The sequence below is a fragment of the Cricetulus griseus genome, chromosome 8 (assembly GCF_003668045.3).
Source record: "Cricetulus griseus strain 17A/GY chromosome 8, alternate assembly CriGri-PICRH-1.0, whole genome shotgun sequence".
Lineage (NCBI taxonomy): Eukaryota > Metazoa > Chordata > Mammalia > Rodentia > Cricetidae > Cricetulus > Cricetulus griseus.
In genome coordinates this window covers 32,299,340-32,315,825 of record NC_048601.1, presented here as the reverse complement: position 1 = coordinate 32,315,825, position 16,486 = coordinate 32,299,340, and the positions used below count along the sequence as shown (strand labels likewise).

The 16,486-nt window shown below is 50.0% G+C and overlaps 1 protein-coding gene across 1 annotated transcript; it reads right to left on the bottom strand.

Moving 5' to 3' along the window:
• Nucleotides 1–524: 524 nt before the first annotated feature.
• Nucleotides 525–16,253, bottom strand: Oxtr (oxytocin receptor). The gene is made up of 2 exons (XM_035448890.1): nt 15,210–16,253; nt 525–4,087 (listed from the first exon to the last, which is right to left on the bottom strand). Exons 1-2 carry the CDS (start codon nt 16,135–16,137, stop codon nt 3,840–3,842), a joined length of 1,176 nt encoding a protein of 391 aa, XP_035304781.1. The 5' UTR covers nt 16,138–16,253; the 3' UTR covers nt 525–3,839.
• Nucleotides 16,254–16,486: the final 233 nt, after the last annotated feature.

Below are 16,486 nucleotides of genomic sequence, written 5' to 3'. Positions count from 1 at the left end.
CACGCCTTTAATCCCAGCACTGGGAAGGCAGAGGCAGGAGGATCTCTGTGAGTTCAAGACCAGCCTGGTCTACAAGAGCTAGTTCCAGGACAGCCTCCAAAGCCATAGAGAAACCCTGTCTCAAAAAAAAAAAAAAAAAAAAAATCTCCCCTCTGGCTCAGAAGACACTGAACCCAGAACATACCTGGCCCTGTCTTGTGACATGTGTGTGCCATCAGCCCTAATAGACACCATGAGTATCTGAGGTCCAGGGTCCATGTATCTGGGCTAGGTGTGAATAGAACACAGCACACAGCACACAGTTGGGTTTGACAAATCCCACAAGGGGTTTGGTCCAAGATCCTTGCAACTTTTCACAGACAAATGAGCACACCTAGGACTCCAGAGAATAATGCCCGGTCCCCCTTCTGACTCCTGCCACAGCCCATGCAGGCATCACCAGCAAACAGGATGACCCTGGAGCCTGCCAGAGAATTAATATGTGAGGTCACTGTTCTTGGAAGGGAGGAAAAGTCAAAGAAATATACAGAAAAAAATGTTTATTAAGTGCACCTTTTATGAAGCAGCTGGTAAAGCAGGATTGGCCACATCACTCACCAGATGCGGGGACATGGAGGCACCACACAGAGTCCATGGAAGAACAATACCAAGGAATTAGAATGTGTGCTAAGTGGCATCTCATTGCAACTGATTACAAAACAGTTACGTGCTGAAGCCAGTGTCATCGTCCAGGCAGGCTGCACAGACATCCCCTTGTGTGACTCTGATTTGTACCAAAAGGAGACCACAGATTTCTAAATGTAGATTTTGGGGGGCTGGGCAGGGCCTAAACCACTCTCACAGACTGCACACTGACTCCTCGTGGTCAGAACAATGAAACATTCCAGAACTTTCAGCATGCTCCAATTTAATATAAACTCCAGCCCTGAACATGGATTGTAAACAGGTTGGGAAATAGGAAGGGACATTGGGGGTGTCAACTGTGGAGTCTGAGGAAGGAGGAAACAGGACACGGGACTGAGGGAGTTGTTTTTAGACCCCTAGAGATTTTAGGCTTTGGGTGGGGAAATAACAAGAAGTGGTGAAAATATTCTCCTGTGAGATTGGATGGAGGTGTCAATCCAATGTTGCTGATGAAGTCAATTGTCATTTATGTCATAGACACAGGTGTCAGGACCATAACAAGACCCAAGGTACCAGCCAGAGCTCTCACCCAGAATGACGCAGCACCCCCAATAGGTTTCAATGTCCAAAAATCTTATACCTCCAGTGCTCTCAAGAACACAGTACCCCTGTGAGAATATCTGAGTTACCGTCCCCTTGGCCCCTGGTGACACCTGTTGACTCTAAGTGAACAGCAGGAACAAAGGACATCTTCAAGACACAGATGCTACCAGACCCCCACCCCACTGCCATGTGTGCACCCAGGCCACCTGGGTGGTCTAGAACATAGGCTCAGATGCTACAAGGCAGAATCCTGCTAGCTTGTCAAAGAACTAACTGGTGGTGACGCCGCATGCATGAGGTGGACCACTGTGCAATGCTCTTGAGTCCAAAGAAAAATGGCATTGCCTCCTGTCTCCAGCTGGTGACAATGAGCTTTCTGTACATTGGGGATGCTGAGCATGGGCACTGCAGCACACGGCTCCCTCCTCCCGGAATACCAGACTATGCTGGCCCATACTCATGTGTGCATGTGTGCAGATGGGTACATGTATGGATTGGGGCAAAAGAAAATGTGTTCAGAAATGGGGGGGGCGTGTAAAGTGGATCTGCAGATTTGAAGCTTTTGGGAAGTGACCTTGATATATCTTAGTAAGTCCAGAATCAACTCTGGGTAGTTCAAAGGTGCTCCAGAGTGCATAGTGACCAACCACAGACAGAAAGCCACTAGTCAATTGTGCCCCGTGTTAATGACTGAAGGTATTTCTGAGACAGAGTCATATCCTGCCCTCAAGGCTGAGAGAGACATTTGAAACCATACTTACTGGATAAACAAAACCTTTGAGACTCCTGGGGAATTGCTGTTCTAAAGAAGACAGGACACAGCAGCTGCAGAGCATCCCTCGGGCCTTTGTTAAAGCCAGATGGGGGTGATCACCACTTTCACCAGCCGGAATAGAGCCAGCCTCTCCTGCAGACACTTGGAGGTGGTGAGTCACAGGGGAAACAGTACTCGAGGAAGAGAAACCAAGAAATGCATCCATCATTTTGGTTTTCCCAGAACTCAGCTCTTAAGTTTCCTTTTTCTCACATTTTTAAGTATACATAGTTCAGTGGTTTTGTGTGTGTGTCTGTCTGTCTGTCTGTCTGTCTATCTGCTTACATGTGAGTTTGTATATGCTGTATATCCACATGTACATGTAGAGATCAAAGGTTGACTTCAGGTGTCTTCCTCCATCACTCTCTACCTTATTTTTTGTTTACTTATTTACTTTGAGGGAAAGTATTTCACTGACCCAAAGCCGATCAATCTCCTAGGCTGGCTGGCCAGCAAGTCTCTGGGATCCACCTGTCTTCATGCCCAGGGCTGAGGTTATAAACACATGCCACCAAGCCTGACTTCTGCATGGATGATGGGCATCTCATACTTGCTCAGCAGAGACTTCTCGAAGTGAGCTGTCTCCTCAGGCCCTGGTTCAGTGATTTTTAATATCATCTCAAAATTGTGCACCCACCACACATCCCTAAGCATTTTAACCACCCCAATTCCCATCTCCTTGGGAATTTTAGGATCAATTTATCAATTTCTGCAGAAGCCAGCTAGGATTTTGATGAGGGCTACATCAAATCTATCCAACAATATTACATCTCTGATCCATAAGCACACGGTGTCCCCGTTTACTTAGTCTCCTTTAATTTCCACCCATGGTGTTTGCAGCTTTCAGGGCACAAGTCATACTTTCCCTCTGCTAACCCTGGCCCTCCCTTCATCATTCTGGCGTGTTTGTGGATGCAGTCTCTTAAGTTCACCAGAAGTGTAGGGAGATAGGAATGATTTTTGTATATTGATCTGGTCTGTCACTCTGCAACCTTGCTATTCACCTGTCAGGCCAGAGTAGGGGTGGGGCTACGTGTGTGTGTGTGTGTGTGTGTGTGTGTGTGTGTGTGTGTGTGTGTGTGCATGTGCACATATGCATACATGTGTTCCTTAGGATCTCATATGCATGGGTCAGTGCCATGTACAAACAGTTCTCCCTAGTCCCGTCTGTCCTGGGTGGCTCTCATTTCCTTTTCCTCCCCAAATGTATATCAAGCATCAGCCTCTTCAACATTTCAGTCCGTGTTCTCATTGCCTTCCTGAGCCAGGTGGCCTCATGGTTCAGTCTCCAGTTCCCAGTGTTTTCCTGGGACAGGCTGGTCCCTGAGGATGCTAGGATCTGTCCACACAACTTGGGTCACAAGGAAACCAGCACCACTCTGCATCTGCAGCCTCATTTCCCATTCCTTGTCCCAGCCCACAGCTCACAAAACTGGTCACCAATCTGTGGCTTGCTGCCTTTCACAAGAGCCCAGGATAAACAAGTGAAATAATAATAATAATGGAATGAAAGCCAGGTTCACGAGAGCCCACCCACCCACCACCCAGGAGCACTCCAGCTGGGGTAATAGAAGCACAAGTGGGAGCCTAGGCGACCCTCTGATGGCTGAGTGACTGTCATCTCCCATAGAGACACTTCCCCAACCCCAAGTCAGAATATGCCCCATGCTCTAGCCACCCCAAGGAGTGGAGGGACACACACCCATAGGCACCTTATACAGCTCCATGCACGGCCACCAGGGGGCAGACTGGAGTCGACATAGCCCCTGCCTCAGAAGGGGTGAGCCAGGCAGGTGGCTCACGCTGAAGATGGCTGAGAGCAGCTCTTCTGGCTGGAGCTGCGGCGACTCAGGACAAAGGTGGATGAATTGCTCTTCTTGCTGATGCTTGTCTCTCCAGGCCGGCTGCTCTTCAGGTAACGGGCAGAGCAACAGAGGAAGCGCTGCACAAGTTCGTGGAAGAGGTGGCCCGTGAAGAGCATGTAGATCCAGGGGTTGCAGCAGCTGTTGAGGCTGGCCAAGAGCATGGCGATGATAAAGGCAGAAGCTGCAGGGTGGGTTAGGAGGAAAGGAGAACAAGAGGTCACTCTGGAACCATCTCAGACCTGCCTGATTCAGCCATGGTTGTCCCTGCACACAGACGTCTCAGGTGCCACAGGCTGGATCAAAAGACAAGGTTCCAACCAGGTATAGTATGTCTTTTCCCCACAGCCTTGCTCAGGGGCCATTCCCCCATTTAACTAGGGCTCAGCACAGCCCTAAAGTTACTTCACCCTTGCTCTTAACTCCAGCTTCCCCAGGCACTGAAGGTCTCCTTCCTTCAGCAGATTAGTAAACATCACAGCCACTTGCTCCTTCTTCCTTCACCCAGCAAGTGCTTAAGTGCCTGCTACTCTGACACTAAAGAACACTGGGGTGGCCAGGAGATGCCATGCCTCATTTGCATAGCCCAGCCAGTACCCGTCACTACATCTAATCACGGTATCTCCCCAGGGCTTCGGTTCCTTCATCTTTACATGGGACAATGAGAACTGCCAATCTGCCTGGAAGCTATCAAGGATCAAAAAGTGCCAGGTATACAGGAGTGCCCAGTAAGAGGTGGTGGTTGTCAACTTATGCCAGGCACCCACTGGACTCTGTAGACACCAGGATGAAGAGACAAACTTACTCCTAGGTACTTTCAAGCAGAAGGAATAAAAACAAAACCTAGGTTTCCTTCCCTGGTCGTAAGCCTAAAGAGTGGAGACTTTATAACAAGAGATGAATCTAGGTGGCTTCTCTAGAAACCCAGGAAGTGAGAATAAACAATGAGACAAGAATCTCTGCCTGGCTGTAACTTTTGAGGGAAGATCCTGGAGGGGGCTTAGCAGACCCCTGGTTTTTGATCTTTGGAAACAGTTCCAAAACTCATTCCAGAAGTAAAGATCTCAACCCGGGGAAGAGACCTCCCCTGGGATGCAGGAGTGGCAGGAGCTGGGTATAGAGAACAGAGGCTTGCCAGTGAAGTCCTGAGCAGCCATAGAAGAGTAGTGGCTGGGAGGCCTGGGTGGTTCTGAGAGTGGTAACCCCAGGGCACCGCACCTCCTGGAAACCTGGATGAAATGCAAGTTTTCAGGCCCTTGGGAGGAGCTCAGCAATGGTGGAACAGAGCCTCGGGGTTCTGAATGGCAGCCAAGTTTAAGAGCAACTGATCCAGTTCATTAGAGCACCAATTGGCACAGAAAGAAGCTACAACAGACAAAAAAAAAAAAAAAAAAAAAAAAAAAGAATAAATAACTCTTGCAAAAAGTGTACTCAGAAATTCAAATTGGGACATCTAATCCCTAAAATGAAAACCATAACAGACAGAGAACAGCAGAGGAAGAAAAGCCAACAAGATCAGACCACTTATCTTTATGAAAGAGGATTTTCTCTTTGCCTCTGTTTGGCTGGGTAAAGAGAATGAAGGAAAGCAGTGGTTGGATGCCTTAAGGTTAAAAATCACCCACAAGACTAAAAATAGACTATGGTCAAATCATAAAGGAGGCAAAAATCAATAAAGGGCAGACACAATGAAACAAACCATCAGCCCCAGAGAAGATGGAGGTGAAATGACAGAGGGAATCTCATAGCCAGACCCAAAGGCATCGCTTGTACCCTGCTGTGTATAATCACAAAGTATAGGCTGAGCCGGCCTGGTGAGAAAACCTAGCATTTTAAGTGCTCCCAAGTTAGAAAGTGTTTATGTGTTGACACCATTCCCCAACTGGAAAGTTTCACACCTGACCTCATGTGATACGTCAGTCAAAACCCAACAGCACTAAAAACCCGGGATAAAATTCCCTTTGGGCTGCATGTACACAGTGTACATGCAGCATGTATGAATTTCATTGTTAGACTCAGATCCTACCCCCAAGACAGATTGTTGCATATGTGCAACTATTCCAAAATCCAGAGAAACACCTCTGGTTCTAGGTATTTTGGGTCTGGATCCTCTCCCTGCGTAATCTTGGCAGATCACCTGAAGAGACTGATATCATGGTTTTGCATTTAAGTGACCGAAGCATGGAGACATTGTCAGCTCACGTGATGATGCTTCTCAGTGGCGCAAGACCGTGCAGGCAGGCTGTGTCAGCACCTCTGGCCAAGGCTTCCCAGAAAGATCCCATTTTCAGAGGGCTCTGCACCCTGGCTTACGGATGAGGAGAATGGTGTCAGAGAAGGAAGGTGATCCCCTTGAAGGCACACACACACACACACACACACACACACACACACACACACACACACACACACCACCTTTCCGCCCAAACGTTCCTTTTGAAAACAGGTTCTCATTCTTGCCGTCTCTCTCTGTCAGCAGATCTCAGCACCTAAGCCAGGGCACAGGCTGGCTGAGTGAATGCAACCAGGCAGTTGGACCACAAAGAGAATATCCCTGTCCCTAGGACAAACACATGAGTTCCTAGAGGTGGATGCCTGGGAGAAGACTTCAATACCCCCCAATGGTATCATCATCCTTCTCCCCAGTGATGGATGTATCCCCAAGCATGGACCCAGAGTCGTCAAACTATGGCTCATGGGCTAAAGTCTGCCTGCACTCTGTTTTTAATCAATGAACTTTTATTAGATAGAATGTGTCCATGGCCATCCATTTACAGGCTTTCTATGGGTGCTTTCAGGGGCAGAGTCGAACAGTTGTGAAAAGACCTTGAACCCAAAGCCTAAGAATTTGTCATCTGACCCCATATGGAAAGAAAAACCAGGCAGTCCTGATGGAGTGCCTATATGAGGGCCAGGTGTTAAGGGTAGATACTGAGTGCACGGAAGGAGGATGCAGATCTGAGAGCAAGTGCGCTTAGGGCAGTGTGGGCCACAGAAAGAAGCCCTTCTCCACACTACAGTTAGCAGAATCAAATTGTGCCTTTGCTTCTGAGTCACACAGATCTAGGCAGGGATCTGACTCCATATTTTTGGAGCTGTATTCTTGGGGAAGTTACTCAGCATCTCTGTACCTCAGTTTCTTCATGAGATGGGACGCCAAAGCCCTCTCCACAGGAAAGTAGTAAGACTGACTTGACTGACAAACAAGTGTGGTCCAGAATTCAAATTCCTTAGCAGCAAGCACAGCCTCCACCATCGTCACCATCCCTGCTGCAATGATGGGATGCGCTCCATATACCCATTGCTGTTGTAATCCCCAACAGAGCCAGCCTCCATCATGGGAAGCAGGCATGCTTGTGTTCCCTGGGCTGGTTATATCTAGGAATGTGAAGGACCCCGTGGGTGAGCTCCTGGAAGCTTCACAGCCATATGGCAGTGTTTGTCACTGACTGGTTCCAGATGTGGCTCATGGGCCAACAAGGCCATGTAGACACTTGTGCTGACTTAAAAGGCCCATGCCCTGAAGCCTACATGGTGAAACTGCCTAACTCTAGCAGCTTGTCAATTTCTGATAGACTTAAGCACTTTGAGATGGGGTATCAGCTCCACCACAGAACAATAACTCTCAGTGGATACAAGCACCCTAGGCTCTTGCTGTCTTTCTCAGTGCCCTGGAAATATCTAGCCTTGTACTGAGGATTTGAGGAACCTACATGGCTGAAAAATGCCAAGACTTTCTTCATCTGGGGCATAAGCCAGGCTTCTCCTGCTCTGGGCATGTGTGCAACTATCCCTTCTGCTTTCCGCTTACCAGCCTTGCAGCTTGGAGGTCGAGGACCACCTCATCCTTGGTGCTCTCCCACAATGCCCATGTTTGTCTTTCCCAACACATAGTCTAGTTGCATAAAGCTTGCAGGGACATCCAGTCTATAGCCCGCAGCTTATATGCAGCCCAGAAAACCTATGAATATAGACCAACATAGTTGTAAACTAACTTAAAACATCTCACTACTTTTTTTGAAGATTGACTATGCACTACTCAATTATAAACTCTATCGATGACAACACCACGTCCCAGTGTCCACAAAATAAACATATATATGTTCTCAAAATGGCAAGCTGTGAATTGGACAACATTGAAAAATCTAAACATGTAACCTGAGACTTTTTTTTTTCTTTGTCCGGTATTGCCCAGAGAGGCCAGAAGTTGAACACATCTTCAGTCTAAGGGTGCTGACTGACCTATCTCTGCCTTTAGGCAAGTCCAGGAGGCTACGAGATGCTGCAGTCCCATCCATTGAAGAAGAAGATTTGTTGCCCCACCTCTTCAAAAAGGCAATGCTGTAGCCTCAACCCTTCAGGACTCAGAGCTCGTTCTCCAACTGCCAGAGTGCAAGCTGCTCAGTGCTCACAGTGGGGGCCTCTTGTTGCCTCTGGACAAATGAGTGGCCATGTGTCATGAATGCTCAGAGAAGATGGTCCTAGGCCAGGAACTCAGCCTTCATCTATCTTTGTGGCAAGGATATCCCAGATTGCAAGATCCTTGTAAGCATCTTCTCCTATCCCAAAAGACAGAGACATTTCCCAGAAGACAGAGCCATCATGGAGTGAGGACAAAGATAAGAGAGATCCAGAAACTAGGATGGCGGCACAAAAGTCACCTGAGAAGAGACACAGTTCACGGAAGAAGACCTGATCCTGGAGAAACCAATTTGAGGAAGGAGGTGCCTGGAATACAGGATCCCGCCCAAACTCTCAGGTCTGAGGTCAAACCTCCTCCCCGGTTCTTCTCTGAGCCACATCTGCCCTCTGAGTGTTTTTTCCCCACATCTGGACACTGAAGACCACACAGGAAAGTGAGAAACTGGAGAGGGTCTTAAAACTAGTGTGAAAAGACTTGCTGTTGCTATGTCTGATGGATAAAGGATACAAGATGCAATCAGCTGTTGTCATGCATTTAAGTCCATGGTCAGGGGTTTTGATCAGAGGTCAGTTAAAGAAACTGCCCTTAGTTCCTTTCCTCTAACACTTCTCAGAAATTAAAAGAAAGGAGAAAATCAGAGCCCTGAGGTTGGATATATACATGAGAGAAACTCAAGAGAATTCACCTGGGAAAATTTACACTGCCAGCAAAGTAATTAGCCCAGCAGGGTAGGTTTCTGCAAACAGGATAAGTAAGCCTTCAGGGGACTCTCCAGAGAAGCCAGCTATATGATCTTGTCTTCCTCTCTCCTGAAATTAAAATCACACTCTCCCCACAACCAGAGGTCCTGGCAGGTGCCCAGGCTATCAACCTGGTATGGCTGGTCCCTGCCAGAAAGAGACAATGAGAGGGAGTGCCGGGCCATCCACTTGCCCAGGCGCTACCTGGGGGATGAAGAGGTCAAATATCTCTCTATCTGAATCCAATTCATTTATCCTTGCCAGCACTAAGCTGGCACTTAGGGACCCATGTAGACTCATCAAGTTCCTGGGGACAGGGATTCACACTGGGTGAAATGAACTAAATGAGAGTGCCAGCATTTGAGGAAGAGGCTGGGTGGGCTAGGGTATGGAGACACCTGAGAGTGGGGCTCCCACTACGAGGCAGAGGTGGGAGAAGAAGCAGCCACACATCACTAGCCAGACTCTAGAACTGGGCACCATGAAACTGACAGGAGAATCGCCTGGGCATTTGGTCCATAGTTGTGATTCATTGCAGGGTAGGAGGCAGAAAGTTGCGAAGGGACAGCACCAGGCCAGCTTTACTCCCTATAACTCCCCCTTTTGGACTTCTGAGCACTCACTATGCCCTGCATTGGGGGCCCAAATTAGCCCAGGACAGCTGGTAGGCAGCTGGTCACAGCCAGTACAGGCTGTGTTGTTCCTGAGGCAACCCAGGCATTCACAAACAGTGCAAACAAAGGCTTATGGCTCCTCTCCTCTGGCTCACTCCACCAGCCACTTCCTAAAATTCCCACTCAGGAAGCCAGACTCCTGGGCAAAGCCTCCCCCAGAATATTTAGAACCTGGGGGAAGCCCCTATTACTACAGGGACTTGTGAGGTGCAATGGGGGGAGGGGGCTCTGACAGGCCTTTCAAAATATTCCTTCTAAATGTATGTTTGCATAAAGATGGAGTCCCAGGGTATGACAAGAATGCATCTTTGCAAAGACTGAACTTTATAACCATGATTCTTCTAGAGCTCTCTGTGGTATAGTAGCTCCATGCACTCCAGGGCTGTGAAGAGCACCTGGGTTACTGAGGTTAAAATGGCCTTTGCTTGGGCTCTGGTTGCATCTGGCCAACATGTGAGGCTGGTGGGCTGGGCTGAATAAGAAATGTCAGTGTCAGATCTTCCTGCATTTTCCATGTCACCCCGTTCTCAAGGAACAGTTCATATGGAAGCATGTGGGAGGCATGTAGCAGGCTTAGGTCACAGACTGTGTCTTAAAGTTCTGCTACTCAAAGTGTAGTTAGTGGTCAGCTTCATGGGTACCACTGAGCATCCCCTGTACATGGACCAAAGATGCAGGCTCTGGGGCCCTACCCCTGGTATGCCCAGTCAGATCAGTCTTTTAACCAGGATCTCAGTGACTTTTGTACAACTAAAATTCTTTCCAACTGGCCCAACTTATATAAACAGGGAGAAATAATAAAGTAACTGTCTGTGCTTTCCATTATGAAGTGTGAACCTGCTTCTTTGTACAGTAAACTCCTATTCAGCCCTCAGAAACCTTTTCAAACATGGCTTCTTCTCTGAAACCCTCCTGATTTCTCCCCCAGGGAAACAGAAGCAGCCACTGGGTCCTATGAACATCCACTTTACATGGTAAATGAATACTTCTAGTGTGGAATCACCCATCATGTTCTCATTAGTTTCTTATACGACTTGGCTGGGGCCTCTGTACCATTTGTGGCCATGGCCCTGGCTGCAAGCAGAGACTGGAAAATAAGAAAAGTTCAATAAGGGACTGACCTGAATTGAAGCATGAAATTAGCAGACAGGAAGTCTTGATAAATCATCCACCTCCTCTAGCACATCGGAAAGGCAAAAAGACAATCTCCCTGTTAGATGACAGGACATGGCCTGATAATAAGGTGACTGGACTCAAATTGTAATTCCCTCTGGGAAAATTAAGCTCACACTCGGATAGTGAGGTGAGCAGAGAAAAAGAACAAGCAAGAGGGATGTGAGGTGTGGCCAAGGGAACAGATGCCTGGCACGGAAGCGCCATCTTCTGGCCATGCATGGCTTGAAAGGGCAAGCAGAAACTGCTCCCAGTGGCTAGGACTCAGGAGCAAGCAGCCCAGGAAGAGGACACTGCAGACACCTAACTGGTCTCTTCTTCTCTCCCTCACCAAGTGTCCAGTTGGGACACTTCCAAGACCAGAGGTAGGCCCTCACCACCAGCCTTCCCATCATGAGGTAGCAAGACACACACTCCTCCACCTTTACTCTGCTACGCAGCAAGCCTGACCAGCCAGCGGCCACCCACTATCGCAGCCCACCATGCTACTCCTGCTCTCAAAACCTTTCTGGCCTCTCACTAGCTCCCTAAGGCCCTGGTACTTGTTAAAATTTGCTCCTTATTTTTCAGAAGCAGACACCATATTAGGCTGAAGAGACGGCTCAGCTGTTAAAGCACCTGCCTTACAAGCCGAGGACCTTAGATAGATCGCCAGCACCCATGTTGAAAAGCCAGTTCAGTGGTACAAGCTTGCACCACACTACTGAGGAGACGGCATTAGAGACGGGGAATCTGACTGGCCAAGTAGCCTAGCTGAATCGGTGGGTTCCAGACCAGTGAGAGACAATGTCTCGAAAAACAAAAGAGAAGGCACCTGAACCACTGTATAAGGTTAACCTCTGGCTTCCATATACACATGTATACAAGCATATGAGAACCTACACAGACATACATGATCACTCATGCACATGTACCCACTCTCACATGAGCATAACACACACACACACACACACACACACACACACACGCAGATACTCACATGTATTCACATACACACACCATCACATACACACAAGGTGATCTGTCCCACGCTATCAAGAGTGGTGAGATTAAAAGACATGCTTCTAGCCAAAAAGGCAAAGGGGAACACAGATGACGAGGGCTGGGGCTAAGGCAGCAGAGACCATGAAGGGATTTAGGGATACCAGCAATGGAGCAGGGGGTGCACCTGGTGCTGAGAGCACCATGTCATGGTCATGATGGGACAGCGTGACCCTGGATGTCAGGATGATGGGACCAATAAGGCCGTGTCTCGGCTGTTTCTGTGGGTCTTCAGTGGGGCACACAAACCAGCCTTTTGTCAAGGGCCCAGGAAATCCTGATGCTGACAGTTCCACTTGTTGGTGCAGTGGGGTGCAGTGGAGGCAATTCAGCTAGCCCATCTCAAGTAGGAGATTACATCCGTCAGATCCTGGCCCTCCTATTGACTCAGCAACAATCTTAAAGGGTCACGTCTCTGAGTATCAGTCTCATGTTAGACTGGGCATATCTACATGCTGAGTTTGATGAGAACTGGAGAGAGTCCAGGCACACACAGGTGACACACACAGGTAACACCTAACTCCTCACTTAACCTAACTGACACCATGAAAGGGAGTCTTGCTCCACCATGGCTGTTATCCTGCTGCTTAGACAGGAATGGCCCTGACACTATTGAGAAGTTCCAGTCCTACAGGTGGCATCAAGTCTCTGATAGGGACTCACTCCTTCCATAAGTCCTTCCATAAGGACTTCTGCCAGAGGGGCCTAATGAAGTCTAGGTGATCCCCTTAAGCCCTGGCACTAGGAAGAGCCTTTGGGTGCTCTTGGCTTCTAACTTGCCAGGACAAGGTGGTGGGGTAAAAGCAAGCAGGCAGCAGGCCCAGCCCCAACCCAGGCTCTGCAGAGAGTATGCTGTGGCCCAGGCTGTAGGCTTTGTTCTACAAATCTAAGGTCTCCCAAGCTGCAAACTAAGCTTCCAGATCCAAGGCCTCCATGCTGCCTTTACCTCCTCACTGCTCCCAGCCCACTCGGATACCAGACAAATGGAAAAGGCTGTGCGGCAAGCCTCACTCACATGTTTTCTTTCCACCATTAATCAAACCTTTGGGAGCTGGAGAGCTGAAGCCACTTGCAGCAGAACCCAGGAAAATAGCACGATACAAACCCAAAGCACAAAAGTGCTCACAACCACCCTCCTAGAGGAGCCAAGACAGCTGAGAACTGTCCATCAGATTTCAATGTATAACCTGGAGAATCAAGCTGGAGGGTGTTCTGGGGCCAAGAAGGAAAAAGCTGCCCAGTGTCCCTGTGTAGAAAGCCTTCCCCATGGCTTTCTACAGGGCTGGATCACTGAAGAGCCAGTTCTTCCAAGGTGTTCCCACTACAGCCAATACCCACCACTGAAGTGGCCTCATCATCATTAGAGGTACACATGGAGGGTCAAGGGACAAAAGGTCCCCTGACCCAGCATCTCAGAGCCAGTTAGTGCAGAAGGCAGGGCCAGATGTCAGATGTGATGGTCAACTCTCCTTTTCAACTTGACAGGATTTAGTCCCTTGGGAGATACACCTTTGGACATATCTGTGAGGGTGGCATTTCCAGGTTTACACAGGGAGGAAAGAGCCACCCCTAATGTGGGTGGTACCATCCATAGGCAGGGGGCTGGGCAGCAGCATTCATCTCTGTCTGCCTTTTGCAGTGGATGCAATGTGACCAGACACCTCCCACCTGCTGCTACACAAACGACTGTCCCCTCACACTGTGAGCCTAAATCAACCCTTCTTCCTTAAACTGCCTTTGTCACAGAGACAAGGAAAATTACAACATAGTCAGTATCCCCTAGGCTTGCCCAACTAAGGGGCGCCCGTCTAATATCTGCAGCCATTGGTATTGGAGTTCCCTGTGTACGAGGATCCTCCCATTCTGATGAGGGAGCAGCTAGACCTGGGCCTTATTTAGAAACTCCCTCTTCAGTCTTACACCTCACTCAGCTCCCTGGCCATGCCCCTTTCTAAGAACCCTGGGTCAGGAAACTCCCGCTCAGGCTGATGCTCTACCCGAACTTTCTGTGTAACCCAGTAGAGTGCCTTCCCTTTGGGGAATCTTCACCCTGAATACCACAGGCCATCAGCAAATGCTGAGTGATGTGTGTCCTGGCCACTGTGGAGCAAAGCAAGAGGGCTCCATGAATCTAGGGGTTTGTGTTTTCCAGAGAAGAGTCACCTGCCCTGAGAACCTAGGTTCCCCACGCGGAGGGATTTGGTGTTGGCAGCAGAGGTGATTATATCCATAACACCATTTTGCACCATCTAGGGTTAGAATAGCTAAGTCCTTTCTGGCAAGTCTGTGAAGTGGGGTTATTAGTATAGCCCAGATGTGGCTATACTAATCTTCAAAACAAAGGTGTGAGGCGGGGCCGCCCATGACCATGGCTCCTGCTGTTTCCAAATAGGTCACTGGAGCTGTGAGATGGGGGGGGGGTGCTGTCTGGGTTCTGCACTTGGTGCCCAACACAAACCACAGGTCCAGAGTCCAGACTGCTGTTTCTGAGCCCCCTCCTCTAGACATGCCAGTCTACCGCCCTCCAGGCTTCTAACAAATGCAGGCCACCATCCTATAATCTCAGTGGTCTCCAGGGTTAAAGGTTCCCCCTCCCCTCCCGAGCAACAACCACACAGCACTGTCATCTTGGCTCCCTTCCTCTCTCCCAAAAAACAAGGCTCAGTCCTAGGCACCCCAGCCCCATCCCTGTCCAGGGCCTTTACAGGATGAGAGGCTCTGGAACTTATCTTGACCTCCATAGAGGTCCCTCTGGAGACCCATTCAGTCTTCATTGGGCATCCCTTCAGGGTTCACAGGACTAACTGTTCCTTCCTGGGGTTGACCCTATCCAACACTGACCTTATGGTCCAGGCTAACTTAGTTTAAAGTAGTTCAATTTAAAGTAAACTCAAAGTAGGAGCCTGAGTCTGTGCTCAGGTTGGAAACCCACCTCCATTCTGTTTCTCTGTAGGAAAACAGTCACCTGCCTCAGTTTCCCCTCCATACTGAGGATTTTCGCAGTGAAAGCTGCCCAAGGCCTGTGCTGGGGATTTTGCCTGCATTCTGGCAAGAGTTGGTAGTTTCATGGGTATTTCAATGCTGCAGAACCTTTAAGTCCTGGAGACTTGGAGAAGTTATCTCCTCAAAGTTTATGAGCTGGGGAATGATGATGTCAAACCAGGCCATGCCCCAGGAGGACCCCAGAACTTTGGAACTACAGAGATCGGGGAACCAGGGCTACCCCTACCACCCTTTCCTCTCCGCTGGCACTACCTTCCTTAGGCGCATTGGCGTCCCAGACGCTCCACATCTGTACGAAGAAGAAAGGCGTCCAGCACACGATGAAGGCCAGTACAATGATGAAGGTCATCTTCACTGTGCGGATCTTGGCCTTGGAGATGAGCTTAACACTACTGACCCGAGCCAGAGCCGCACGCCCAGCTCCACCGGCCGCAGATCCCTCAGTCCCCTCGGCCTCTGCCGCCGCCGCCGCCGTCTTGAGTCGCAGGTTCTGCCAGATCTTGAAGCTGATGAGGCCATAGCAGGCCGCCAGCACGATGACCGGCACAATGTAGACGGCGAGCGTGATCCACGTGACGTAGGCCTTGGGTCCCCAGGGCTGGATGAAAACAGCCCAGCAGTCGAAGACGCCGTCTGCCACTTCGCGCAGCGAGAAAATGTGCACCTGGGGTGCGCTGGCCACCAGGCAGCCGAGCCATGTCGCCAGCACCGCCAGGCGGTCGGTTCGGCGTCGCAGCGAGCGCAGCGGCTGGCAGATGGCCAGGCAGCGGTCGAGCGACATAAGCAGCAGCAGGTAGGTGGAGGCGAACATGCCCACCACCTGCAAGTATTTGACCAGACGACACAGCAGGTCGGGCCCGTAGAAGCGGAAGGTGATGTCCCACAGCAGCTGCGGGAGCACCTGGAACACGGCCACCACTAGGTCGGCGATGCTCAGGTGCTTCATGAAAAAGAAGAGGCGCGAGTACTTGTGGCGCGTGGTGCGCAGGGCCAGCAGCACGCACGCGTTGCCGCTCAGCGCCAGGAACAGAATGAGGCACAGCACCGCCACCTCCACGCGCGCCATGGCCTCGTTGCGCCTCGGTGGCCCGGCCGTGAGGTTCCCCTCCGCCGCCTCCGGCAGCACTCCACTCCCCAGGTCCAACTCGATGCTCCAGTTGGCTGCGGGCGTGCCCTCCATGACCGTGACCGAGACCGCGAGGGAGAGCCCGGCCTGGCTGCTCTTTAAAGCGTGGCGCGTGGGGCGGGGCCCGATGCACCGCCGTCCAGGTGTCTACCGGAGCACCCGGACACTGATCTGCCTGTTCCCGCCCTGAAACAAACCCGGAGGCCAGTGAGAACACCTTTGCGCCTCTCTTAGGACGCGCTTGGGGCGTGCTTGTCCCCTTCCTGCGAATCTGAAGTTACCTGAGTCTCAGGACACAAGCCCAGCCACCGGGCTGCTCAGCTACCACCGCAGAAATCCCGGTTTTGCCGTACCCGCTTTGACCATCTGCAGATGCGCTTGAGCGTGGGTCCCAGAAAGGGTC

Coding starts and splice junctions, on each gene's coding strand:
- Oxtr (XM_035448890.1), bottom strand. CDS start 16,137: ATGGAGGGCACGCCCGCAGCCAACTGGAGCATCGAGTTGGACCTGGGG. Junction 4,088..15,209: donor CGCCAATGCGCCTAAGGAAG/GTAGTGCCAGCG, acceptor CCCACCCTGCAG/CTTCTGCCTTTATCATCGCC.